Source organism: Toxotes jaculatrix, chromosome 16 (genome assembly GCF_017976425.1).
Source record: "Toxotes jaculatrix isolate fToxJac2 chromosome 16, fToxJac2.pri, whole genome shotgun sequence".
Taxonomy (NCBI): domain Eukaryota; kingdom Metazoa; phylum Chordata; class Actinopteri; family Toxotidae; genus Toxotes; species Toxotes jaculatrix.
Window position 1 is genome coordinate 21,283,554 of NC_054409.1, and position 26,672 is coordinate 21,310,225.

The window sequence follows — 26,672 nt, forward strand, 5'->3', positions numbered from 1 at the left end:
GAGTATTAGGGCCAGTCAGAACCAGCACAAAGCCTACACTAAAAAGAGATCTGAGGCCACAAAAGTCAGAGGCAGGGCCTGGACCAATCGAAATACGTGTTCCATACAGACCGAAAGGAGGGCTTATTGTAGATCCAGAACTAGTGCCAAGGAGAACAAGGACAGAGCCTGTGACAAACAGAACAACTGGTGCAGAGAATGCCTTGCTTTACAACAGACAGAGGACCACCTACAGCCAACAAGGCACCGTGCCAGTGGGCACAAATCTGTCACGTGTATCTTATGAGTCCTCTACACACACATGTCCTCAAACTGCACATAGCATCCACGTCATTGGATACAAGGGTTTGCATGTACGGTGCAGTGACCTTCAACCTAACGCCTCACAACCAAATCTTTAGTCCCAGCATCAGCAGGGAACAAAGAGCTGCACCACTATTGATCCCACAACAAGGAGCTTTTCAGCTAGCAGCAAACCACCAAATTCATATTTGTCCTACTGGAACCAATTCTAGAAATCCCTTTGGAACAATAGTACCGGCCATTAATAAAACGCATGAAATGAACAATGCAGTTGTTGTATTTCCTTCTTCCTGCAGATATACCTCAACACTGATTGAGTGACACAATATTTCTGGCTGGAATACCTTGTTTTCACACAAACTACCTGAGCAATGTCATCTGCAACAATTTGAATCTCCAGTGAAGATTCAGACTGGGGCAGCTCACACAATGATTGCACTCACCTCCTTGCTAATGATTTCTTGGACAGCTTCATTCGTTTCACTCACGATAAACGATGGGTGGCAGAGGAGCACTGCTGCAGGGAGTCCTCTGATGAGGCCTTCTCTGAGGTTTCTGGTTCCACAGAACAGACTGGTGACTGATGGTCACCGGTGTCTGCAGACACCAAACCTTCCAGCCTGAGTTGGTCTTCACTGTCCTGTGTCTTTATGGAGGTGGTTCCATTTTCTTTCTGTCTATGCGGAAGAGGTTTGCAGGCTCCTCAGAGCGCACACCACTGGACTGATCATGAACATGATGTCACATAATTCTAATCTGACAAAGTCATGACCTCACACAGCGGCTGTCGCTCAACAGCCGTTGCTATGCGGCGACGGCATCCTTTGGCACATTTCTCGCTTTGACAGGAGTCAGCTGGAAACATCAAAGTCAGGCAGAGTTGGAGTTGCCAACTTGCCTGCTACAGCTGATAAAACATGAAGCAACAGTTGTCAATTCATAAGAGCCAACTAAAAATATTTTTCTGTTAGCTGAAATCAATTCATTGTTCAAATCTGGAAATTATTGTATCAAAACAGAAATTATTGTTTCAAAGAAGTTTGTATGCATAAATCTATCTTTTATATTTTGGAGCTCAAATTCAGAAAAAAACCTTTTTGACTTATTTCGCTCTGACTAAAGCTGCCCAGTTTAGATAAATGAAATTTTAATCACAATGTGTTGAAAATCCATTGTCTGAACCAACTTGAGTTTATTCATGGATTTGAAGTTCATTCAAATTAGCCTGGAATCACCAGACCAATTCAAGGGAGCTCACGGATTGGTCTGGTTTCCAAGCAGCATTCAAGTTTAATCATGTCTGATTGTCTTTTACATCACCAGCTGTTCAGTTCCATTTGAATACATAATCAATATCAGGAGGACATTTCAGTGTTATTATATTTGCATTATTCAATCCATTACTGTCTTGTCTCTGCTTCAAGTGAGATTCATTTACACACAGGAAATGACAATGTTATACTGATATTTACAGTTGTACAAAAACATTAACACTTTATCAGATTTTGACATTGTGTCTCTACAAGGGGCAGACAAAAGAGTATTCTATGAAACTCAAAATTATCAAGTATGTTGGTTACTTTATTTTAAAAACTAACTATTTATGTACAGAATTTTCCAAATGAAATAATAGGCAGTGCCCTGAGATGTCTAAAAAGATGAATGTGCTTCTCAAAACAATGTGCAGGAAAACAAAAGCGTAATGGGGTTTGTATGAGGTTTTAAGAGAATAAGCCTGATTCATCTGCTGTTTCATGTTGTATATTCATTAGTTCACAGCTTCCTGTTATTCACAGTCAATGAAGAGTGAAACCACATTTTTTCACCACCACCTTTAAAACATTTGGCAACGTTTCATAAGAAAAAACTACTCATGTTCATGGAATAATTCACTCATTATGTAGAATTACAGGTTGGATCATTTTCAACCTGTTTTCAAGAGTACTGAGTGTTAGAAATTTTCTTCCACAGTAATGTCTTCAGGTTGTTAAGGACTAGTGAGTGATGCACCTCCATCTGGCTTGCCAGGCCGCTGAGTGTCACACAGGTGCGTAGCTGCTTCTCCAGATCCCCACGGAGGTCTGAGGGTGCTCCAAAAAGCAGAAAATCCTGCAACAGCACGCACACTTTCGCCAGATTGGGCTGTACAACCTCAGTATTACACTGCTTCACCAGTCGATCACAGGTGGCCGTGCAGTCCCGGCCATAAGTGCAGTCTGCGTTAGTCTCACAACGGCGTCCCCTCAAAAATCCCCGGACAACTGCCTCAGATGCCACACTGCGCAGGTTCGCCATCTTGCAGTCATACTTTGAATTGTAGCCCACATGGTGAGGACTGGCATCACATATTAGGAAACTCCCGTAGGACCCGTGGAAGACCTCTTCCACAAACTCCAGCAGGCCAATGGTTATGCGAGCTCTGCGTGGCCAGGCTGGTGCAAGCCAGTGGTTCAGGCTGGAGCTCAAGGCCTCCGGGACCAGAGCCTGCAGGTAATGAGGCACCTCTAGCCTGTAGAGGGAGCTGTGGCCCACACGTTCTGTCACATACAAGTCTCCACAGAAGCCCAGCAGCTTGGGGGTGTGCTCCTTCTCCTGCAGCGCCACCATCAGGAGGAACTCATTGATCTGGAGAAGAGCCCAGATAGATTTGGCCTCTGCTAGAGACACTTTGCCATCCTGGTTGACATCGGCCAGGGTAATGACCCTGTCCACCAAGGTGCTCAGAGATGGCTGCTCACCAAGGTTAGCCTGCAATTAGAAGGTTGACACTGTTTGGTTAAATATATAGTAAATGTGGTATGAAAAAAAAAATATTGATATAAAAATACTTAAATACTTAAACCCTGACGAGAGATTGTAATTACTGAGAAGAAAACAACCTTGAGGAAACTGTGCAGCATCTCTTTAAATTCATCCATAGAGGTTCCACGAGTGGGTTTGTCAAATAAGCTCATCTCCTGGCGCAGTACAGAGTCTGGAGCTCCATCAGTCTTCGCTGGATCCTCAATACCACACTTTATCACAACAGGTCTCTCCTTCCACAGTCCACTGTACACCTGCAAATGATGATGTGATTCAGTGAAGGATAAAGCTTCAGAGCTTTAATTGTTTTTCTAATACATGAATTAATTTAGTGCGAGGTTCATAAGTTCTTAGGACTGTGCACGGTTTTGCTTTCTACAGAATTGGATCCATTCTGTTATGCAAATGAGCACTGCTTAAAACTACACTTTTCGGATAGATGACGTATTTTTTTCGCAGTATACCTCAGTCATCAGACATCAGTCAGGTTATCCAAGCACTGTCCTGCATCCCTACATTTACTGTTATATTTCTTAATAGAAGAATCTGTGTTTAAGCCTCTTAGTTGATGAGCCACTAAATATTTACTAATTAAATGAGAAAATATTATCAACATATTGAACATTCAAATACCTTAGGGTTACATGCTTATATTTTCAAAGCATAAATAAAACCTAGGCCACACATGATTCAACATTCTAAATGTATAAAATGCTTGTGTTTCTGGCTAGGACACGAGACTCTTACTGTGAAAAGCAACAAAAATCATTAACATACATTTGCAAATGCTTTCTTTAACCAAAACTAATTATGCAGCTGCATGTATGGTGCTGCTTTTACCTGATGTATAGAGGAAGTGGACATGCAACGCTGCAGGGTTAGAGTTCTCTGATCACACAATGCCTTGCAGGATGAGCCTGATATTATGCCCCTTCTGTAGTGATCACACTGCAATAGACAACAGTAAATGCATTACATTTTACAGAGGAAACAGTCAGTATGAGCAGGTGGTCCTTAAAGGAATAGTTGGACATTATAGGAAACATGCTTACTGTCGTTCTTGCAGAAAGCTGGATGAGAAGATTGATACCATTTTCATGTCTGTATGAAATGTGAATATGAAGCACTTGCCAACAGCCAGTTAGTTTATCTTAGCACAGAACAGAAACGTGGGAAAACAGCTAATCTGGCTCAGTCCAAAAGTAACGAAATCTGCCCACCAGCACCTGTAAAGCTGACAATTTAACACAATCTAAAAACAAACAAGAAAGCCGTCTCAGTGTTCCCATCTTACTCTTGGCAAAAAAAGCTAGTAAGCATGTTTCCAAATATGTTCAGCTACTCCTTTACAGTCTTTCATGGACGTATGATTGAGTTACACAGATCCATTCCCATGATTCCATTGTCCTTCTTCATGTAGGTCACTCATTGTGGTTTGCACTATATGAACTAGCCTATGGACTTTCAATGTGCATGCTTGTACAGAACATGACTCTGTCTTGCCCTATGCACAGTTTACCTCCGAGCAAACACAAATCCTGGTAATCCTTCACACCAAAACGAACACCCCCCCTCAGTTCAGAGCAGTCATGTTCATGACAAGTCACCAAAATACAAAGCAGCAGGAGGGAAATCAATAACCTCTGTGCACACAATAAAAATCCCCAACTCAACAGCACAAAGACTAATCTAAGTTAACATTTTCCTGTAATCACACAGGCCTTCGTTTACAGTTTCTTCAACACTATTTAACAATGTCTAAAACTGAGGCACGCACAAATGTTCAGTTTTACACCCATGAACACGCAGGCACATACACTGCTGTGCAGGTCTTATTATTTGTTGTAATGAGGTTACGTCATTGATCTTTCATTGGGCATTAACTACTTTCTGATTTGTTATCCTGTTAATCGTCATCCTGTTTCTAAGAGTCTCATTAAATGTCCGTGCCTGCTCTGATTGCGGCAGCTGAAAGCTCTGAACACAGCTGGGCACAGCAGGAGAGTAGTTAAGCTGTAGGTTGTATCTTTATCCAGCGTCTAAGTCCAGTTACAAAGGGAGAGGCCTTCACAGCCCCCAACTGTCCCTCTTCTGCCTCCAAAGACAGTACTCTTTGGAGGCAGTTGTCCTGCCATATTTTCCTTTGTTTTTAAACCTCACACATTATTTAGGTGTCTAAGCACTCCACTGCAGCAATTGCATGTGTACAGTTATAGTCTGCCCCTATCTTTAATTCCATGCAAAAACCCAATTTCTTTTTTCCCTTCAGAGCTGCTACGTAGCATTTAGAAAAATATTTATTCTTTGGCTGCGACTAACACTATGACCAAGTGAGAATAAATATTGTGATAGGTGTTTATTCCCCTCTGCTTCTCAACAACATTTTACATTACATCATCATTACAACATCATACCTGCACTGCATAAATCATTAATGTCATGAAACTGAAATCTGAACCTAATGTGAAATTAGCTGCCACTAATGAACCATTTAACTCAGTAACACAATATTTAATCAATGGTGTTGTGCAAAACATAGTACTACAGAGGCTGTTAGAGGTGGATGTACACAGAAATGCAAAGACATGATGATGCTCTAACCTAAATTTTATGGTCCTGGCCTTTCTGTAGCATCCTGATGTGGCTACTGTCTCATTGCCGTTACGCTGATGGAGTTATGAGTTTCAGAGTACTGAGAGGCTATACTTACAATTACCATATGGCAGACATGCCCACGGCAGAGTTCAGAGTAAGAGGCATACTGCATGTAGATGACCCAGCTGGCAATGAGGATGCCCAGCCATGCCAGGAGAAGGTACTTCACCTTAATGGCAGGGAGACGACTCTTTGCAGGGTAGAACAGGAGGGATCGACGGGCAGGAGAGGAGAAAACACAGTAAGCCAAGAGGACATGACAGCTGATCATAAAATTAGGGCCAACAACACAGCAGCACATTGACTGAAAGAACTGCAGGTCATTTGACCTTAGGATAAAACCAATACAGCTGATGTGCAGTGGTGGATGAAGCACTGTGATCACATTCTGATGTTGTAGCTGGTCAGGATGGAGTTAGTTTTAAGCATTTTATGATCATCATATCATTTTGCAATATAAAATGAACGAGAAAAGGCGGGCATTATGAGGGACTGTTCCTCCCATACATCAAATCGAAGTCCAGCTCCTGAGCAAACGCACAGGTTTCTTTTCCACCTCTGAGGCCTACATGATAATAAAAAGACTGATCGTAGGATAAAACCGAAACAGCTGATGTGTTGATGTGTACAGTCTAATTCTCCCCATCTCTTAAGACTCACGACATTTTGTGATGCGTGTGAACTGGACTTGGCGTCGGCTACAGACGCAGATGCTGTGCTGGTAGTAGTGACATGCAGGCAGGTAGGGCTATTTCACCGTGTGGAACCTGTTACAGGGACAATAAAAGCAGACTGGCATCCATAGGTACCTGCAGGCCTTTGGACAGAGGGCAGAACAGCACCAAATGGACCAGTCTCCTCAAAGCCCTGGGCATCATGAGCGACTCTGTTGGGAGGCAGCGGAGCGAAAAGGCAGGGATCCCTGTGCGATCACATCCTCACAGCGAACCTACGCCACGCGTCGCAAATAACCAAAATACCACGGCTGATTATTTAAGCGCAGCATGCGCCTTGATATTTCCTTTATCTTGTCTTATTACTGCACCGGCAGTCAGGGGGGCTGGATCTCTACACTGTTGGTCTCGTCATCCGATTTTTTTTTCAGACGCAAATCAGAGAAAAAAATAATCGAGAGCGTCCTTGAAATTGAGCAATTTCAGATTTGAGCTCCATACGGACCAGAAGAATCTCCGTTACAAACCCTGAATAAAAGACCTGCAATCCGGCGTCCACCTGCGATCACCAGCAAACGCGACTAATACATCGGCAGTGCCTTCGTTATTCCATCACTGATTGTAATTGTGACACAGACACAGGCAGCAACCCCTGCGACCCAGCGACTCATCACTGCGCTTCTTTAAAGGGAAAGATGCGGGGTTTCGGCTGCGAGATGTTTTTATACCGCCGACATAAATCTCATCGGTGTGCTTCCTGTCCGCCCCCACCCCCCCTGTGAGGAGGAAACAGAGATAAACAGCACATCCCATCCACACACACACACCCTCAAATTAACATAAACAGGCAGGCTACATTTAGATCTAGTGATCTCCATAGAAGACCAACTCAAGCCAGAAGGTTTGGTGTTTGCAAATATCGTTTACCACCAGTCAGTTGTTCCAGTCTGAATCTTCTCGGGAGACTAAAATTGCTGCACATGACATTGCTCAGGCAATTACTGACGAGAGAAGGTGCTAGTTTCCATGAAATTCGAGAAAACAGAACTTGCACTGCCACCTCTTTTAGTTTGTCTGACACCAACAGCAAAAGGAAGCACCATCTGTAGATTCTTCACCTCAGTAAGAAAAGCCATCTACAACACCTTCAGGTGTGGAAACAGGGTGGTGTAATTTAAGTGACACACAATATTCATCTTGAAGGAAGATATCCTCTGGGGTTTCTGTTTTTCCCTTCAAGATGAAAAAAATAAAGAGCCCAGGTCCTGCCTCATATTCCTATTTCCTTCTGCTCCTTCTAGGACAGAGGCCACTGGAGAAAGAGGTTCCTTGATCTGGGGCAGGACTCAAGCTTTCAAGGTCACCACAGTGGTCAGCAGTTTCAGTTTGAAATTTTCTTAAATCATTTGCTGTCAGAGCTGTAAATGTTCCATTCACTGAGGTAGAATTTCTAAATACTCATTAGCTGAACACATTAAGACACAAGTTTAGTTAAAATTTAAATATATTTATTTTTTTAAATAACTGAAGGGAGTTGGGCCTGTGAAAAATCTTAATTGTACTGAGCCAAAAGTTATTGTGCTCCTTTACCTGAGCTGAGCTCAAACACAAAAGAAGAAAATATGCAAATGTGCTTGACTAGAATTATAATGAATCCACTTCGGCACAGCTGAGTATCACTGGCAAATACGTGCAAAGCAGCAAATTTGAAAAACAAACAAGGCGTGAAACATGTTGAGGTCATAACGTAAAATAAAACTATTAATTATGCGACAGAAGTGTTTAAATGATTACGTTTCTTTGGTAACTGAAATAAACATTGTTGGGACTTCAGCTGCTGTTGTACTGTGCATTTCCAATGTATTTCCCAATGTGTTTAATTAAATGTGTAATTCAATAAAAGACATTCAATGTCATTTGATCTTTTATTGAACCCTTGGTCAAAAAATATCACAAATGTTTATACTGCTGTCTTGAGACATGCCCTAACACTTACTGGGCATTACTTGAAGCATTTCTTTGAAGGACTACAGATGTAAAATTCTCACTTTTAGCGATGTCACTGAGGCATATGTCTCTGCAGATGGCTTCAAATGTCTTGTCCAAAGACTAACGCAGGGTGATGTTTAGGCACTTTGGCCACTACATCTGTAAAAAGGATGAGAGCAAAAAAAGGCACAAGCTGTCACCTTCCCAAGTAACTGTGCTGCTGCTCCACAGGTTTTTCTGGTCCATCAAAGGTGAACTCTGGGCTTCCATCTGATGAAAACCTTCAACAGTACGAAACAGTAAATGCAAAATGTTTGATTCCAATTATTCTTTTCAATCTGTAGCCCAAAACTGTTTTTGTTCTTCTCCATAAACAGACCCAGCTTCACTCAGTAGGGTTGATGTCTGTGTTACAAATCAACAGTATGAATTACCACTGACTGTCAGTTCATGGCATCATATCAGCCTTGTGGTAAATTGAGTCTAAGTATCTGGCCCGGTTCCATACCCAAAGCCCACTAAACAGTGGAAATTGAGCTATCGTGAGCCAGTTACTTTGTGCCCACTTATTGCGCAACAGAGACACTACAGCCAGAGTTGCGTCTCAAGGGGCAATGTTAACCTCAAGTTACAGATTAAGTTTTCAACAAGATATATTACCATTAACTGTCTTCTCAGTAACTGAGATCGGCTGTCCTCAGGGGGGGAAAGCTGTGTATCTGTATGTAGCTTTGCATGCACCTGCAAGAACAAAAGCAATACATCAGAACTTAGTCAAGGTGGTCTACAATTATTCCAGTGGAAAATAATAATTGTACATACCAAAGATCATGTTCCATTGGTCCTTTAACATTTGCTGTCCATGAGACAGAGCTGAAGGCCACATCTATGAATGAGAAATTTATGTACACGTATTATTCTAAAGCAGAGCTTCACAGTGTCAATTTACTTTCCAAGAGATGGTAAAATGTGCTTAGGCCAGCTCTGACTGAAATAAGGAATTGATTGTTTTTTGTCCTATCTGTAACTTCTTACAATTGCAAAATAATAATAATAATGATAGTAAACTTCGTGTCACACAGTCGCTATCCCACTGCGCAAAGACACGTCCAAACGACGTCGTTTCAACGTTGTTTTTGCACGTCCAATTTTGGTCTACTTAAGGTGCAGACTGTGACGCCAGAAGACGTATTTTTCCCGACGTCTACCCAATGTCCAGTATTGACGTCCACAGGACCTCTGAATAAGGGCTAATTGTAGTCCAAATATGGTTGTTGTGGACGTCTTTTCTACGTCAAATTTAAACTCATTTTAGACATCGTTTTTATACTGCTTCTAGACTCAACCGTAGTCCCATTTCAGAAGGTGGCACACTGTTCCAATTCATTTTCCTATAGCTTCATTTGATTGTCTCAGCAGCAGGTGACAACTGGAAACGCATACAAAGGTGTGATGCATTTCCAGTTTAAACCTGCTGCCGAGCCAACGAAGCTACAGGAAAATTAACTGGTACAGGAAACGGGTCCTCCACCTTTTGGAAACACATGGGACTACAGTTATACTCAGAGGTTTACAATAAATCACAATTCAACCCCCACTTTTTTATTTCCATTTTTATTTTTGTCAATCACTGGCACAAACATGTCAATAATAAAAGTTTTTGACTTCTGTTGAATTTCCTGCCAACTACCAGTAAAAACAAGGAACATGATTTCATGGCTTGCATGTGGACATTGCTTCAGTGTTCATCAGTTGAAGCAAACATGCTTTACTTTTGATTGTCTGCCAAAACTAAATGAAAGTGATAGCCAATAACTACCAGTAATAGAAAAACTCAAATAAATAAATATAAAAATAAAATAAATTACACCACCCAACTTGTTTGAGTCTGTATCACAACAAATAAACACACATATACAACAAGAGAAATTTAAAACAATAAAAATTAAAGTGCTAAAAAATGTGTTTTGAGGTAAAATCCAACCAGAACCAATTATACTGAATACAGAAAAGAAGACAATGTACAAAGGCTGTGACAACATTCTCCACAATGGATAATCAGTCCTGAGTGACTGCTGTGTATCCTCCACCTCCACTTCTTTGCGGACCTTTGCTTCATCCTCTGTCCTCCGTCATCAAATTTCATAAATCCAACTGCACGAGCAGAAAAAGAAAAAATATTAGAAATATGTAAAGGAAATCTGCAGTCATACTGTACTGCTCTCACCACGCTTACCCTTATGCAAAAATAGGTGACTACATAAATACACAAATACATTAAACAACAGGACATTAAGCAAAATGTAATGCGGCTAGCAAACAAACTCCACTAAACAATGCTAACAACACAACACAATAAACATACCACTTTGAAAACTACACGCACACAATACTTAGAGACTGTACGTTCCCTGGCTGAAACGTGTGCAACCACATTCAAATTTACGAGCCCATCTCTGTGTTACTGACCGAACTTATTGACTGAAGAAACGGAACGGAGCGGCCAAGATGCGAATTGGAACAGAAAGAGCGCTCACTCTGTCGCCGTTTCCAAAAACTAAGAAAAGTACAGAACACTCACTCTGATACAACTTCCATGAACCAAAGGAAAATACACATTTTACATTTTTATACTTTTTAACACTTTTAACTTATGAACTTTAAATATTACTTTTGACCTTTAAAGACAGCACACGTACACCAAGTCCCCATATTTGTAAGCAAAAATATGTTGCCTGTGCATCCACTGCCAATACTGGATCTACATCACCACCTGCCTATATCTTCGTGGCTGACTAGCATGTAAAAAGCAATCCCCGCTGAGGAGGGAGCCGCTAGATATAAAGTTCGCAGTTTGTTCTTTTCGCTAGCTTAGAGAATTTAGCTTAGACTAGCTACCAGCCTAGCTCTGGTTAGTGAGCAGTGACATAGCGACTTAACAAAGCTTGTTCACGTTAATCCTTCGGCTAACGTGAATATTTTTAGGCACAGTCGTTTTCAAAAGTAATTCCAATTCCATTTAAACTATGGCCAATGTTTAGCTAACATTAGCCGATACGATGACATGCAATGCCAATTGTAGCCACAGCACTTTTAGGTCGTTTAAAACAACAAAGCCAGAACAGCTTACACTATAAATACATAAATGAACATAAAATGAACAAACATGACCAACTTACTGGGAAACGGTGATTCTTGATGTACGCTGAACAGAGTCGAGCGGCCACTTGCTTCCACAGAGACGAAATCAGAGGAGAGACGGTTGATGAAATTTGAAGAATCGCGCCAAAAGCTTGGCGTGTTGCGTCGGCCAATCAGGGTGCCGTTTACTGGTTGGCTTATGACGACGTTCTGCCTCAGCCAATCAGAGTGGCGTTAACTGGTTGAAATCATAAAAGTTACAAAATCAAGGCTCCTATGTACCATGAAATTATTTTCTGAAGCTTAATTTCCAACAAGTTGCATTTCCATATAAATATATGAATAAAAACATAAACAAATAATAAATAAATACTTACTAACAAATAACGTTTAATCACAAATAATCTATAATCGTATTCATTAATCATGTTGATAACAACAATGTTGATATTTGTCATTAAAAAATTAAATTCATTAATAATGTCAATTTCCTGCACCTGTCTTAGACGTCCACGTGACGTCCAAAAAAGTTACCTAGTCCAGCGTTCAAATGTTGAAATGCACATTGACGTCCAAGTGGTGTCGTGGTTAGACGTCCAAATATCGGACCTAGTTTGCACGTCGTGTAAATGTCCAGACGCAATATCTGCACGACTCTGCACGTCCATCAGACGTCTAATGTTTAGTGGGATGGTTGTATTTGCAAATTATAGTGAGTATTCAACCACCTGACACACAACATGTAACTGTCACTGGCTTTGTATTTTCCACTGTCACATAACTTTGTGTCAGTTTTCACAGAGCCTCAGCCATTAGTCGACTGACAACTAATGAAAAACAATTTTCATAATAATTTAAGTAATTTAGCAATACTGGAAAAACTTTACTTTGCTTCTCAAATGTGACTCTTTTCTTTGTTTTTTGTTGTTGTTGTCTGTTTGCTCTTTTATGGTTCTTTGAACTAAACAATCACCCATACATTAATTGCTAATGACCCAAATCGTAATTTTCATATTTATTTTACTCACTGTCTGTGTTGCCAGATTATTTAACTCGTTCTATTATGTTATTTACTGTTATAAGCAGATTTTAAACACATTGTTTTTTTTTTTTTAAATAGCAACTTGACATTTCTAGAATGTGTCTCCACCAGCAAATAGTTGGCTATAACAACAAAACAATGAAAACAATTTTTTTTAGTTCTCAGCTTTACTGTTACGGTCACACTTTTACTATGAGGCTTTAGAAAAAACATAATCGGCAAATCGCAGGATTCATTCACACACCACCAGTAAAAGTCTGTTAAATCAGCCAGGTTGGACAGGATTAAACCTGCCACTAGACCTAAAAACTACATCAAGAGCAAATGAAGCTCTTCATGGCACTGACACTGACATTGACATCGGGGCGGCCTAAAAGTTAAAAATAGCCTGTTGCTCACGGCGTGGAAGGACCTGCACGAAACACAAACTTGGTTGAAAAGCACGAATAAATTAAAAACCTTGACTGTTCTGAGCATTACACACATACTGTTAAGGTTACACGGAGAAGTGGAAATTTTAGAACAAGCCGCATTTAGTTTTTGAGTCGATACAAATGTTTAAATGAAGTAACGTGCGAGACAAGGTGAGTGTTTTATGAGTGATATGCGACGGTAAGCGATAAAATAATACGCTTATGAGGTTATTTATTGTTTATTTACTCTGATACTTCCACTCACCATTTTATCGGCGCAGTACATTTCCCCCGTGGACTGTGTACATTTCATAGACTGTATGGTACGTTTGCCCTGCTGGTCAGGGAAGGTCAATACAGGAGAACTGGTACCACTACGGAAAGTGAGAGGTGCCAAACTAGTTCCGTCACAGACTTTATACACCCAGAGACTCCGCCATGTTTGTTTAACTGTGGCGGTGCCGTAAAACAATGTTTAGTTGTTTGCTTTTTCACTACTCAGTGGATAAGGGATATTATGAAAGACCAGCGATGGAAGACTTACACAGATCTTGTACATATTATTATTATTATTAATTTATTTATTTTTTAAAAATTACTATATATACTAGCCTTTGAATTTCCCCCCAGGGATCAAAAAAGTCTTATCATTAGCTATAACAAGGCAACATATTTGATGAGAATAATTTGTATTATTAATCAGTATCTGAATAGTAATACTGACTAAAGTTATTACATGTAGTGGAGTAAAAAACACATTATTTGCTTCTGAATTATAGATAAGTGCATGAATAAAGTAGTAGAATATGAAAATACTCCAGTGAAATACAAGTAACTACAAGTAACACTTTGTGTCTACCCACCAGCAGAAGCCCTTGGTGAAAAGAAGCTAAATGGCTTCATGTGTTATTTAAAACGTCAGGCATCGACTACCTATTTAAATGCAAAAAAACAGGAATAATAATGCTAAGAATTCAAACATTCATGATCTTGATTTCTCAGAAGAATCAAAAACAGTGGCTTGAATTAAGCACCCAACACAAGAACAAAAATTATTGCATTGCAGTCAGTATACATTTTTCTTATAAACTTAAAGTTTAATGAGTTTAGGAGAACGGTACACAATTTATCTTACAGACCCACTGTTTCTCCTACATGCAAAATGCCTTTATTTATTGAAGAGCTTTAAAGATTTTGTGCCATGTTAGAGCACATACAGCAACTGAACCACTATACTGTATCACTGACACTACTCGTGTACTGCCTTAAATTTACTGGGTGTAAGCAGTGTTTTTGCAAAATTTGCACAAACGTACCCTCGGGGGTACAAAAGAGTGGCAGCATTTAAGTAAGATTGGATTGAGAAATAGAAGCAAACTCCATCACTGTGATATGACGTGAGGGGTTTTAGTTAATTGCATTATGTTCTACATGATGTGAGCATGAGTACAAATACATAACACAAAGTGCGGTTTGATTTAAGATGTCAACAGATTACGGAAGCCCATGTAAACACAGTCATTGGTATGTCAGTGGTGCACAAAAGTTAAATCTGTACAAACTTGCAGCAACGTGAATCATCTTTCAAGGGTCCAGTATGAGAGTGTTAAGTTAAAACAAGATGACCATGTCACAAAAATATGGTTTCTTAATGAGTAATATACACACAACTTCAGTCTTAATACAAAACAGCACTACGGCCAATTCAACTCAGCTCCAAACACTAACATCAGATCTTTCCCAAATGCAGATGCATGATGGAGAGCAGCAGACAATCTTAACTTTTAAAAATACATTTTAATGTCTCTTATTTCAGAATTATGTCATGAGCTTGGTGTGGAGGGAGATGACAGGCCGTGCAGTATCTCCATCTGTCTCCTTCTGTCTTTGGCACGGTTGATAGTCATCTTGAATAAGCGACAGTATAGCTCCATGGCAGCTGGAGTGTCATCATTCCCAGGTACAGGGTACGTCACCAGGGAAGGGTTGCAGTTTGAGTCCACCACACCCACTGTGGGAATGTTCATCTTCGCTGCATCTCTGACTCCCACATGCTGCTGAAACACATTGTTGAGAGTGGACAGGAAGATGATGAGATCTGGTAGGCGGACTCCTGGGCCGTACTGGATAGGGGCGTTGGTGAGGAGGCCACCCTGCCAGTACCGTGTGTGGGCGTACTCCCCACAATCTTTAGCAGTGCTCTCCACCAGGTGGCCAAATTGACGCCGGCGGCTGACAAACAGTATGACACCACCACGATATGCTACATGGGCAGTGAAGTTGAGGGCTAGCTGAAGGTGCTCCATGGTCTGATCGAGATCAATTATATCTTGGTCCAAACGGCAGCCATAGATGTACGGCTCCATAAGCCTACAAAGAAAAAAAAAAAAAAAAGGATGACGATGAATTTTACTCAGGTGCACTGGGTTTGAAATGAAACAACTAACATGAGGTTTAAGTGCTGGATCTCAATTTTAAAAATGTTCGAGAGTGTTCATATCTATTCTTTGTGAAGATTTGTAGCCCTTCTTATATAGAATTCCCCCTGTTTTAGAACAATGATAAATGTGCCGAATGACAGTCAAAACAGGAAAATGATAAAATTTCCAAATAATTGTGAGGATTTACTGCTTTGTATGCTCTTTTGTTCAGAAACAAACAGTAATTGGTTAAGTAAGAAAACAGTTAATGCAGTAACGATTCTTTGCAGCCATAGCCCTTACACTCTCAGACACAGCATTCAGGCAACACCATTAATCATGCTGAGTTGTGTGTAGGCATACCAACCTGTGCCTGCAACCTTTTTTATGGCCAAGATGCACCCTGGCGTCGAACAGGTCTTTCAACGAGAAGAGCTCTGACACACGGAAAAAGTCCGGCTTCTCAAGTGGCAGGTTCATTATTTTCTCTGCATGAAAAACAAGTAATATTACTGTGCCGGGAAAGTCAACACCAACCATAGTTATATCACACATATACCTGCTACGTTAGCTCACCTGTAACATCGTCGATCTGGGGTTGAGGTGATGTAACCGTGGCTGCAGTGGCATATTGATGTCCACCGCAGGAGTATCCTATCGTAACAGCCCGAAGCTGTCGTAGCCCCAGAAGTCCTAAACATGAAACACAAATATCGGTAGAAACATCGGACATTAAGTTGTAACAAGTGCTGCTAGCTATCCAGCTAGCTACTGATGTTAGCTAAGTGGTTAGCTTGTCGGCTAGGATTACAAGCGTAAAAACAAAACAGTGTCACAACTGTGCTCGCTATAAATCTATAATGTAGTGAAATACGCTCAAAATAATCGGACGGCAATGCTGCCCTGTTGGATAATTACAAAGAATTTATGTTCAAATACCTTTCGTCAGTGCCCGGGCTGCCATGCTTGCTTGTGGAGCACTACGGAAGGTCAGCAAGCTGCGCATGCGTGTTTATGGTTCTTTGGATGTCGTACAGTCAATAGTTAATAGCCACACACCAATAGCCCATTTTTTTTAAACCCTTACAACTTTATTGAAAAACAAAAACAATCACAGAGAGCACTACCGTTATATCACGTAGCTATTAAAGGTATGAAATGAATATATTCTATGAAAGAAATAATTCCTGATTTAGACAGTTTGACAATAAAGATGTAACTTCCTACAAAAACAAAAGCAGTACTATGAAGAGAAATTCATGTTATCTAACTGGAAAAGGACAACCCAGTTTGAGTTTGAGACAGCTAAACTAAAACCCTGAAACCAGAACTTGAATTATTCAACAACAACTGGAAAAAAATAAACAGGAAAATTTTGTTTTAAGAAAATGGCACAACACTCAGGCAGTTCCTAGGATTTAGAATTTACTTATTAGTCCAAAACTAGAAGAAATGCCCTTAATTGCTTACATAAACCAACAAGTGAACCTAAACTTTCTTCCATGTAATATACTTGGACTAACATTACAAAATAGGGCACTGATACCCCCCCAAATAAAGAATGAACACGTGAACATGAACACTTATATAAATGGCAAAGTAATTATTCAACCACCCACATACTGTAACATAAAACATGCAGAATGAAGTCTTATTCTGTTTTGCTGTGCAGGCTGGGTGCTTCATTTCTCCTGCAAAAAGATGGAATGACCAAGATGACATGTTGTTTTCTTTTTTTTTTTTGACTGTGATCACTCACTTTCAGAGACCAAACCATCAGGGTCCAAGCACATACCTGTGCACTGGAACAAACTGAAGCTTTCTTTTGACATGTTGCACAGTCTTGTTCTGCACAGGAACACTGATGGGAGAAGCTTTCCCCTGCAAGCATTGAGTAATACATGTTTCACACTCTCTGAATCTGGACAACTGTTTTACAAACCAAAGTAAAAACTATTCAACTGATGTGGCTAGTGAATTAAGCTAACGTGTTACTGAATATGTGGGGTCATTTGTCTGTGTATATGTATTTGTACCTTGTTGCATTTTTCAGTCAGGTACCTCCTGATGAACATCCTGCTTCTTTCCTCAGTGGTTAGAGCTATGTAAGGTCTGAAGGTAATGCCTGGGTCAATGGCACTGGACAAAGACCTGGGCAAGGCAGATCAGGACACGCATCAGACAACTCAGCAGAAAGTTCTTAACTCTCATAATTCAACACAACATACATCTTCAAGCGAGTGGACATAATCTGTAACTTATACATATAGTGTAAAGATTTTCAGAGCACTACGATGATGCAAATTAGTAATCATTTTTAATGAGGAAGACCCATTTTTGTTCGGATTCCACTCTTTATTACACAGATGCACTTAAAAGACACAGCAAAAGTTTTTATTTGAAAGAGTAAAAGAAAAAAAAAACACCTCTTACAAAATATTTACAAAATCTGGCAATGCACAGCATGTTCAGTAACTTTTTTTTTGATAAACAAAAATAAATAGCATTTTTCACATAGGAAATTCAAGAAAACTTTAACATGACAAAAGAATAACACACTAAATATCAAGTTTAGCAAAACAGAGAGAAGTAATTATGTGGCTTCTGTGGACACTGGAACAACACTTGAGTTATAGAGGTAATAAGTCCAAGACTGCTATATAGTGGCTTTCTGCAACAACTGAGCTTTAACTTCCCATCTATAAATTTAAAACCATACAATAAACTAAGGGCACTGTGTTTGAAAAACAAATGTTGTTGGACAGATGCAGAATAATATCTCCATGGTATTTGAGGAAGGATACAAGATCATTCCAGTATCCACTAGTCTTCAAAAATTACTCTAAAAAGGTGCCTGTTAGGCTTCAAGGGTACAGCCTCTTTAAAAGTGTACCCTGGCTTTTTCTCCTTATGTGCAAAAGTTTGAAAGGGTCTACTGAATCTGTGGGTAAGGTGAGAAGGGAATTTGCCTTTGGACTAAGGTGATAAAATCAAGCACATATTGGTATTTTACACCCCCACATAAGATTTTCTCAATAGGTGTTTAGGGAATTATCCTGTTATTTTCTTGATCAACTGATTAGTCTTTTACTCTATGAAGCACTAAAAAAAATGCCCGAGGTGACTTCTTCAAATGTGTTAATGATCTAATCACACAATACATGTTTTTGTCTTTTGGCTTTTATTGAGATACGTCTAAACACGGCAGTGATGGAAACATATTACAGTCACATCAACAGTAATGACTTTCTAACTTTTGCACATATAAGGCCTTCTTCTTAAAGTAAAGCTACATATGACGTAATTGTGTAAGATTATGAAATAACATACATAGGATGTATTTTTCCAATTAACATTGCTAATTTGTGTTGTTCCACTGACACTCTAAAAAGATAACATCCTAATTTTAAGTATTTGGACTTTGTTGACAGGTTATTCTTCTGGGTCACTTTTTTTTAACATAAAATGTTGAAGATATTTAGGATCATTTTATTTTCTGCAAGAAAGTATTCTGCATTCAGATAGTAGTACTACTCATGCAGTCTGCCTCTTCTACAAAATGTCACTGTATTGCTTTTCAAAGGTTCGGTGATATGGATTAATCTTGGAGCACAACAAAGGTTTCATGATGGTGCCATTATGTTACATAGCTGTATAAATGTACAAACACATTTAAAAAATGCCTGTTTTTTTATATTGTTTTAACAAACATTCCCTTAGAGCCTATAAATGAATGAGCTTGACCATGACCTACCTTATATTTATTAGCAGGACACAATCAAAAAATGAACTTATATAAAAGTTGGATTATGATGCTATGGGACATAGTGACCAAAGGAAATACTTACAATGTGGAAAAGCCCTGCTTCTTCTCTGGATTTCTCCTGTTGCCTGACTCACAATCAGCCTCATCTACAAATTCTTCCTCTCTTCTTTCTAGATGTACGTCTTTATCGTCTATCTTCATGCTCTCGCCCTCTCTTTTTTTCTCAATTAGCAAGTCCACTCTCTCCTTTCCCTCGCTCCTTTCCCTGCTTCGAACCTGGACATGGTTGGTCCTATTAGATTCCAGTTCAACAAACACACTCTTGTCCTTAGACATATGCACCATACTCTTAGTCTCTCCTTCTAAAGAGCACTGTGACCTGTGGCCAGGCAGCAGGCTCTGTGTAAAGGACATCCTTGGATGCTGCCTGGCAGTAGACAAAAGATTCAGAACAGGGGACCTGAACGTGGTATTTACAGTTGCCTCTGTAGACCAGGGGAGTGGTGCTCCACTGGTCCTTGTGGAGGACCAAGCAGCGACTGGAGTCTGTGATTTGAGGTTGGCACCCCCGCTCTGATATGGCAGAGTTGTTGAAGTCTCGTTCATTTTAGATGAGGTGATATGGAATGGTGTTCGTCGGAGAGTCCCTGTGTCGGTAATCGGAAGTCCCAGGCTCTGGCGCCACTTGATGGACTCAGAACGAGAATGAGCGAGGCTGGGACTCAAAACAGGTCGAACTCTCTCCATCTGCGGGGTGACATCCTGGACGTTACCCCTCCCTGTGCCAGGCCTCCTTTGCTCGGTTCTCGCAGCCCCTGCCCCGTCTGCTGGTTCCAAAAGACTGGGGCTGCAGGACTGGGCTGAGGACAGACGAGCTTGTGCGCCGACAGCTGAGATGTCTGGCACCAAACTCTGTGACACTGGAAGAGACTGCCTGTCTTGAGGTGGACTACTTGGAGGAGGCTGTCCAGAGAAAGGGGTGGCAGTACTTTTTATCGGAATCTCAGCCAGCTGATTTTCCTGTTTAATGTCTTCCTCTTGAAGTGGGGTGCCAGCCACGACAGCACCATTCCTCAACACATCTCCATCTTTACTTTTCACTGCATTTGAAACTTTGGCTTTTTCTGCCAGAAACCTTCTGATCTCTTGCTCAATGCTATCGTCACTGTCTACTGAACTACTATCTTCCTTTATCTGAGGAACAGTCTGAGCATTGTGCAGCAACACGGAGTCTAGGCCCTCAGTCCCTTTCAATATCTCTGTTTCACCTCCATGCACATCATGCTCTTCGCTTTTATCAGTTTGTGTATGTTGGGAAATGTTCTTCTTACTCAATCCAGTCTTGTCTTTCATGTCATCTTTACTCTTTTGTATTTTTTTCAAAGCACTGCATTTGGAAAAAGGATCTGGTTTTAGCTTTTTGGTCTGTGAAGCATTTCTTAGCAGTGGTTCTTCATCCTTGAGGCACTTCCTTGATTTCCGCTTTGAGTCTCTTGTCTTTTTCTTTGACTTCTTTTTTGTCTTGAGCAGGTCTTTTATCGCGGTGTCTAGGTCCTCATCACTGTCAAGCGAGCTGCTTTTGTCTCCACTTTGTTCTTGTGTCTTGTGTAATCCAGTGATTGGGTGTGTTTCACTTCTGTCAGAAAATCCCAATGGGCTCAAATCCTTTCTATGCTCAAGTAAAGATTTAGGGGCAGTTACTTTAACATTGTTATCCATTCCTGACATGTTAGAAATGCTACAGGTTTCCTCTTTGCATTTTCTTCCCTGTGTTGATGACGTTCTTGAAGGTTTCTTTTGGGTTACAACTTGTTTTGTTTTCACTTTCTCTGGTTCATTCGTATTTTGAGGCTCTTGAGTCACAGCAGAGCTGGGCAGCTGTTTGTGCAGTTGGGCCTTCTGCTCAAGAAACTTCCTGATTTCTTGCTCAATTCCATCTTCACTATCAATGGAGCTGTCGTCACTTTGTTCATCTGGGCAAATGTCAGGAAGAGAAGACTGCAAGGAAGATTCGGTGGTGCCACAACTGCTAAGGCCAACACTATGATGGAAGGCCCCGGGCATAACAGTTTTTGAAATGTCTAGTATTGCCTCAGCACACATGAGCTCTGCAGTTGTATTAACCTTTGGCGGAGCAGGTGTGGGCTGACCCTTAAAACTTTCTATTTTAAACGAAAGTAATCCGTTTCCTTTGCCTTTCTGGATGTCTGAAAGTGAATTCTTGCTTGCCAAAGCAGATGAAGGAGGAAGGGATTTCGCTTCTTTCTCTGTTCTGGATTTTTTCTTTCTCAGTTTGTGTTTCTTCATGTTTTCAATGCCTGTACTTCCAACAGCATGTATTAATGACTTACCACAGGACTTTTGTTTATGGAAGAATGGTTTCAGAACACTCTTCTCCTTAAGTTGCTCAAGCTGGTAGCAGCGAATAGCTTCTTCGATCCCATCATCGCTAGTGGAGTCAGACTCCCCTTTGAATGCATGTGGATTGAAAGCTTCCCTTCTGTTCTGCTGCTCCCTTTTCTCCAGCTGGTATCTTTGAATGGCCTCCTCGATACCATCATCACTACTGGAATCATCTGAGTCGTCCTCTACCTTCACTGTGACTGGGCACTTGACTTTGTTGAATACGCTGATTGTTTTAGGTGGGCTCTTTGTCTGCTCTTTGGGCGAGACTAAACTTTTGGTTGTTGTACTTTTATTAGAATCAAATTTCTTAAGCATGTTGTCACTAAGCGAGGCCTTGTTTTTGATATATTTCTTTATAGGTATAACAGCTGGTGCTGTCGGAGTCTCAGTTTTGACACTTTTTGGATGCTGGTTGCTTGCAGTCAAAAATGTATTGCTGTCAGAGTTCTGTTTAGAAACCTCAGGAACAGGAGGAGTTTTTCTGGGAATTTTGGATGACTGGAGAAACGTGGAGCATGGTTCTGCCTTGCGTTTGTGATCATCCTTTTCCTTCAGGTATTCAAGAATAGCCTCCTCAATCCCTCTGTCCACAGAATCATCACTGTCGGAGTCACTGCTCTCATGGTTGATTGGGGAGGAAACATCTGCCTGCTGGTTTTCAGTGGGACCTTTAGTTTTGGATTTGGCCCCCACATAAGAAGCCACTGCAACCTTGCAGACTTGGGGATGACCGTCTTGTCCTGAAAGCACATTTCCCTCGATCTCGTCGCCCATCTCAAGTGAGGACTGGGTGCTCCTAAGGCTCTCTATGATCATCTGGACCTTATCTGAGATAGGTGTGCCTCTGGTGGACAACTCAGTGTCAGAGTCATTGAAGCACTGAAGGCTATAGCCTCCAGGTGGGCCACATGTTCTCCATTCCGTTTGCGTCACTGCGACAGGAGGTACATTCATCAAGTACATTCTAGTGAAGTAGGTTGAGGTCCTCGACCACTGGAGTGCAGCTGCCTCCGATCACAGTCACATTGTTCAGCCTAAAAAGAAAACAGAATGTCAATCTACACTGAAAATTTAAAACCCTTCATGTACGATTTCTATGTGATTAATCTGTCCGATAATTTGGGGATCCCTATTTCAGGGAGGTTTGAGGGACATTTCAGTTGGAGTTTCAGACAGCAGACTACATGCTATTTGCCAATAATTTGACTTGACCATCAGAATAAACAGCTGGACTTCTGGCTGGATGGGCATACTCGGTGCTCTGCTGCCACCCGGTGGAGGAACTCAATGTGACCACTCTACACTAGTTGGTGCCAGCTGTACGTTATCATGTAAATGGTTTTGATGGTTCAGGGAGATTGTTCTTGTGCCTCAGGGGTGCACAGGTTGGTGTGTATTGTATTTGTTCAGTATGTCTTAAGCCTGCAGCTTCTTCACAGTAAAAGCCATCGAATGGCCGGCTTTCATCAGAGGAAAGTAAACAGAGGCAGTGATGATGGAAGGCTTTTACTGTGAAACTGCTGAAGGAAAGTGTTCAGGTTCATCAACAGTCTGTTACACTGACGAATTATAGCAAATAATCTCAGGTCTTAAAGCCAATGCCAAATCTTCGGAACATGCCAAAAGAAGAATGGCTGCATACGGCCAGATTAAAGCTACTGGACCCCAGGTCCAATTTGTTCACTTAGTAATCCAGCCTTGGGGCTGCCCTAAGGCTGTGATTTGAGTGTTAAATGTATTTTATTGCAGCACAAATAATACAATTGTATTTCAAAACAGAAGTCCACTCCACAACGAAATGTGATGACTTTACACACACTATCGCTGTATGCTACTACATCTACCTCTTTTTTGATTTGATTGAGCCATTAAGTGAAAAATGTTATAAAAGGCTCAGAATGAAGTATTAACAAACTAGAAATATTTTTTCACTAGTTGAGTTTCGCTCAACACAATTTACACCCAAATAAAATAATCCAGCGTTTTAGATGTGTGAATAAACCAATTTTCCATGAAACCCACTGAAAGGCCCCTGAAGGTCTCCACACCCCACTGAATCAATCTGAGAAGTGCACTTTGTTGAGCCTTCTCAGGTGTCAGGAACATATTTTGGATCACTGGTGTGTAAAAATTAGTAAACTGCACCCTTCAATTATTTAGCTTAGTCCGACAAATCAATACTGTGAAGATCTAAAGGAGTAGGAACTGAGGTTACAGGCTGCTGTGGCTAGTCCGGTCATTTATTAAGAAGCAACCAGAGTGTCAGCGGCAGGCCGGCAGCTGTGTTTTAATTCAGAAGTGCCCTCTAATTACTGAGTACACTTCCTCAAATTAGCGGCGTTAAATCATCGTGTTTATCTAATTGGTCTTTGTCCCCTCAACACATTCTTTCTCATTCAGTTTTAACACCACCACAGACGCTGTTTAAGTTCTCCTTAATTATTCTTTGATGGACAGCTATGACTGTGTACACAAACCGCTATGTAATGCAATACAGAATAAATAATGGAAGTTGCCAGATCAAGAAAAGGCTGGGCCACTGGGGTTCAATCACTGGTGGAAAAAGTATTTGTACACATTTTATGCAATACTCTATTACAAGTAAAAGTAAAAGTCATGCATCCATGGGTAAGCAGCGCTTTAATCCTGAAGCTGATCAGGGTGGTGGCAATTTTTACCATGTTGTATACTTTGGGTTTTTTTTAATATGCTGTAAAAAAATGCACATGTGTAGCAAAAGTCAGTTTTTTTCCTTTTCTCCTCTCACATTAATCACATCACGACCCTCCATCGGTTTATCTTGTGACCCCTTGGAGGAATCACTTGACTAAATTACCTAACTGCACCTAACTGCACTGTCCACATAAAGTTGTTAAAACCAGCTCCATAGTAAAGTAAAATGCTGCTTACACATTGATGCATCACTATAAACAATCTAATAATGTCATATTTACTAACATATCAGTTACACAGGCCTTTTCTTTGACTTATATTTGTAATGGTGTATTATTAGTACTTTGTTACTGGGTTTTATACACCTATGATTTTGGGCTGATGGCTCAGGCTCTGCATTTTAACACAAAGTTATGCTGGTTTTGGTCTCAGTTAAACACATTTTACGAGACTGCAGAGGCACTGAAAATGTTCCCCCTGATACCTGCCTGGTTCTGTAGACGCTGGATGCTAATGTGGCACAGTACGACTATGAAACTGTCCTGTGAGTAACTAAATATTCAGTTAAGCCCTGCAACAACCTCCACGAGCAGGCATGCTTGCATACATTAACCCAGTCGACGACTCGCTACCTACCCCAAACGTAACCCCCCCTCCTCCCCGCTCAGTATGCAGTCTACTGGGAGAATGAGCCACCCGAGTACAGCCTGACACCAAGAGACAATGTCCCCCCCAACTCTTAACCATCTTCATCAATGATTATAAGCTGCCGAACCCGGTAGAAGAGTACGAATGACTCCTCGAACACCGGGATGGGTCACCAAAGACGCTCCGCCGAAAAATGCCGAAAAGCACATAAACCGAGCCAAAACGCAGCGGAACGAAACCCAACTTTGTTTGACATATCATGTGTACAAAGAAAGTTTCTCCAGACATGCCAGCGTTAACGGGTTGCATTTTTCGCGTTACATAACCGAAACCGTGTTGTCGCACGTATTTTTCCCTCCCGGACGTTTTCCTGGTTGCAACAGAGCGACCCCGGCCGTCCCCGTGAACGTCTAGCGGCACGGACTGCACCGATGCCCGGCGTGCAGCGTTAGGAGACTCCGCAGAGCAACCATGTTTCTTGGTAACGGCCACGGTTGTCGAAACCCGCTGTGCTCGGTCGACGACACCGCTAAACGTGATTATAAAGCCCGTCAACGCTCTTAAGGGAAACACAAACGTATATTTTTGGGGAGAAATGAACGAGATGGCGTGAAACGTTGGAGGGATAACCGAGGCTAGTCGGTGACTTGAAAGACACAGGCGGGCCTCCCGGCTGCTGCAGCCCCGGCATTTTCTCCGGCAAAGAAAGCCTTTGTATTGAGCCACAGCGTACGCTCCTAGCCTCGGCTATTTTCACACAGATATAGCCCCGAGACAGACACACGGTGCACAAGTTTAACTCACCTGGATATCAGACGAAACGACCGCTACGACAGGAGTGTGCTCATCGCCGCGTTGATTTAAGATGCCGGGAAAGCCGTCGCGCAGATATTTCGGTGTCCGTCACAAGCTCACTCGCCGCCTGAAGCTCTCGCCGTCGAGTCCCCCCTCCGCTCCGACGACCGGGCGGACAAGCTTCCTTAAACCCAGAGTCCAGCCAAGCATGGATCCATTCAAATATGGCATCGGCGGTTTTTTTTCTTCTCCCAGGGAAACAGGCACACTTACTTTTTAAGAAATATTACTATACTTTATATTATTAACATTATAAAACACACCGACACGTCTAATTTAGATCTGCTAATGCTGCATTAACAAACGAAGCTTTTCCGGGAACAAATTTTTGTGTGCAATAACCCTTAAAATGTTTTTTTTTTTTTTTTCTACAGTATCCCAGAGGACTTAGCGACAGTGTGATTATCAGACGCCTTCTTATTAGAAAGTTATATCTCCCATGTCAGAGTAGTTTGATGAATTAGACAACTCCCAGTCAGGCTGATAGTATGCTTAACACTGACATGAACTGTAGTTTATATATATATATATATATATATATATATATATATATATATATATATATATATATATATATATAAATAAAATCGTACACATTATTGTACAACCATACAGTTTTCAGTGGTAATTTGAAGTTCACTGTTATATCTGTATTATATCTATTGTTGGTCATAAACCAACAATTTGGAGCCATTTATTCATCTGCGCATTGAGACTGAGTAAAATCAGATGTGCCCATGAGTAACACCTAGGGCTGCAGCTAAGGTTTTTCATTTCTGATTAAAATAATCTCATTATTTTCTTAATTAATTGACATTGTTTAGGAAATGTCAGAAAATACAGAAAAATTGTCCTTATACGTTAAAAAAAAAATATAGTATGTCA

The 26,672-nt window shown here is 40.9% G+C and overlaps 3 protein-coding genes across 8 annotated transcripts; all 3 read right to left on the reverse strand.

Moving 5' to 3' along the window:
• Nucleotides 1–1,557: 1,557 nt before the first annotated feature.
• dipk1b (divergent protein kinase domain 1B) lies at nt 1,558–13,385 on the reverse strand. Of its 4 annotated transcripts, XM_041058158.1 has the most exons (8): nt 13,285–13,385; nt 9,246–9,309; nt 9,084–9,164; nt 8,624–8,704; nt 5,816–5,950; nt 3,946–4,053; nt 3,183–3,359; nt 1,558–3,051 (listed from the first exon to the last, which is right to left on the reverse strand). In XM_041058158.1, the coding sequence occupies exons 5-8, from the start codon at nt 5,870–5,872 to the stop codon at nt 2,239–2,241; spliced, it is 1,155 nt and encodes a 384-aa protein (XP_040914092.1). In that variant the 5' UTR covers nt 5,873–5,950; nt 8,624–8,704; nt 9,084–9,164; nt 9,246–9,309; nt 13,285–13,385; the 3' UTR covers nt 1,558–2,238. The 4 variants fall into 4 exon arrangements, 2 of the variants coding, with proteins under 2 accessions (XP_040914092.1, XP_040914091.1); XM_041058157.1 differs by lacking the exons at nt 8,624–8,704; nt 9,084–9,164; nt 9,246–9,309; nt 13,285–13,385 and adding an exon at nt 6,570–7,185; XR_005895432.1 differs by lacking the exons at nt 1,558–3,051; nt 3,183–3,359; nt 3,946–4,053; nt 5,816–5,950 and adding an exon at nt 7,970–8,582.
• Nucleotides 13,386–14,095: 710 nt separating this feature from the next.
• Nucleotides 14,096–16,444, reverse strand: mrps2 (mitochondrial ribosomal protein S2). The gene is made up of 4 exons (XM_041058166.1): nt 16,379–16,444; nt 16,016–16,132; nt 15,807–15,927; nt 14,096–15,389 (listed from the first exon to the last, which is right to left on the reverse strand). Exons 1-4 carry the CDS (start codon nt 16,401–16,403, stop codon nt 14,843–14,845), a joined length of 810 nt encoding a protein of 269 aa, XP_040914100.1. The 5' UTR covers nt 16,404–16,444; the 3' UTR covers nt 14,096–14,842.
• Nucleotides 16,445–16,518: 74 nt separating this feature from the next.
• On the reverse strand, nt 16,519–26,110 carry ppp1r26 (protein phosphatase 1, regulatory subunit 26). Of its 3 annotated transcripts, XM_041059398.1 has the most exons (5): nt 25,737–26,110; nt 19,288–22,645; nt 17,476–17,590; nt 17,235–17,320; nt 16,519–17,130 (listed from the first exon to the last, which is right to left on the reverse strand). In XM_041059398.1, exons 2-5 carry the CDS (start codon nt 22,572–22,574, stop codon nt 17,091–17,093), a joined length of 3,528 nt encoding a protein of 1,175 aa, XP_040915332.1. In that variant the 5' UTR covers nt 22,575–22,645; nt 25,737–26,110; the 3' UTR covers nt 16,519–17,090. The 3 variants fall into 3 exon arrangements, with proteins under 3 accessions (XP_040915332.1, XP_040915334.1, XP_040915333.1); XM_041059400.1 differs by lacking the exon at nt 17,235–17,320 and having other exon boundaries at nt 17,109–17,130; XM_041059399.1 differs by lacking the exon at nt 16,519–17,130 and having other exon boundaries at nt 17,170–17,320.
• Between the last annotated feature and the right edge of the window lie 562 nt (nt 26,111–26,672).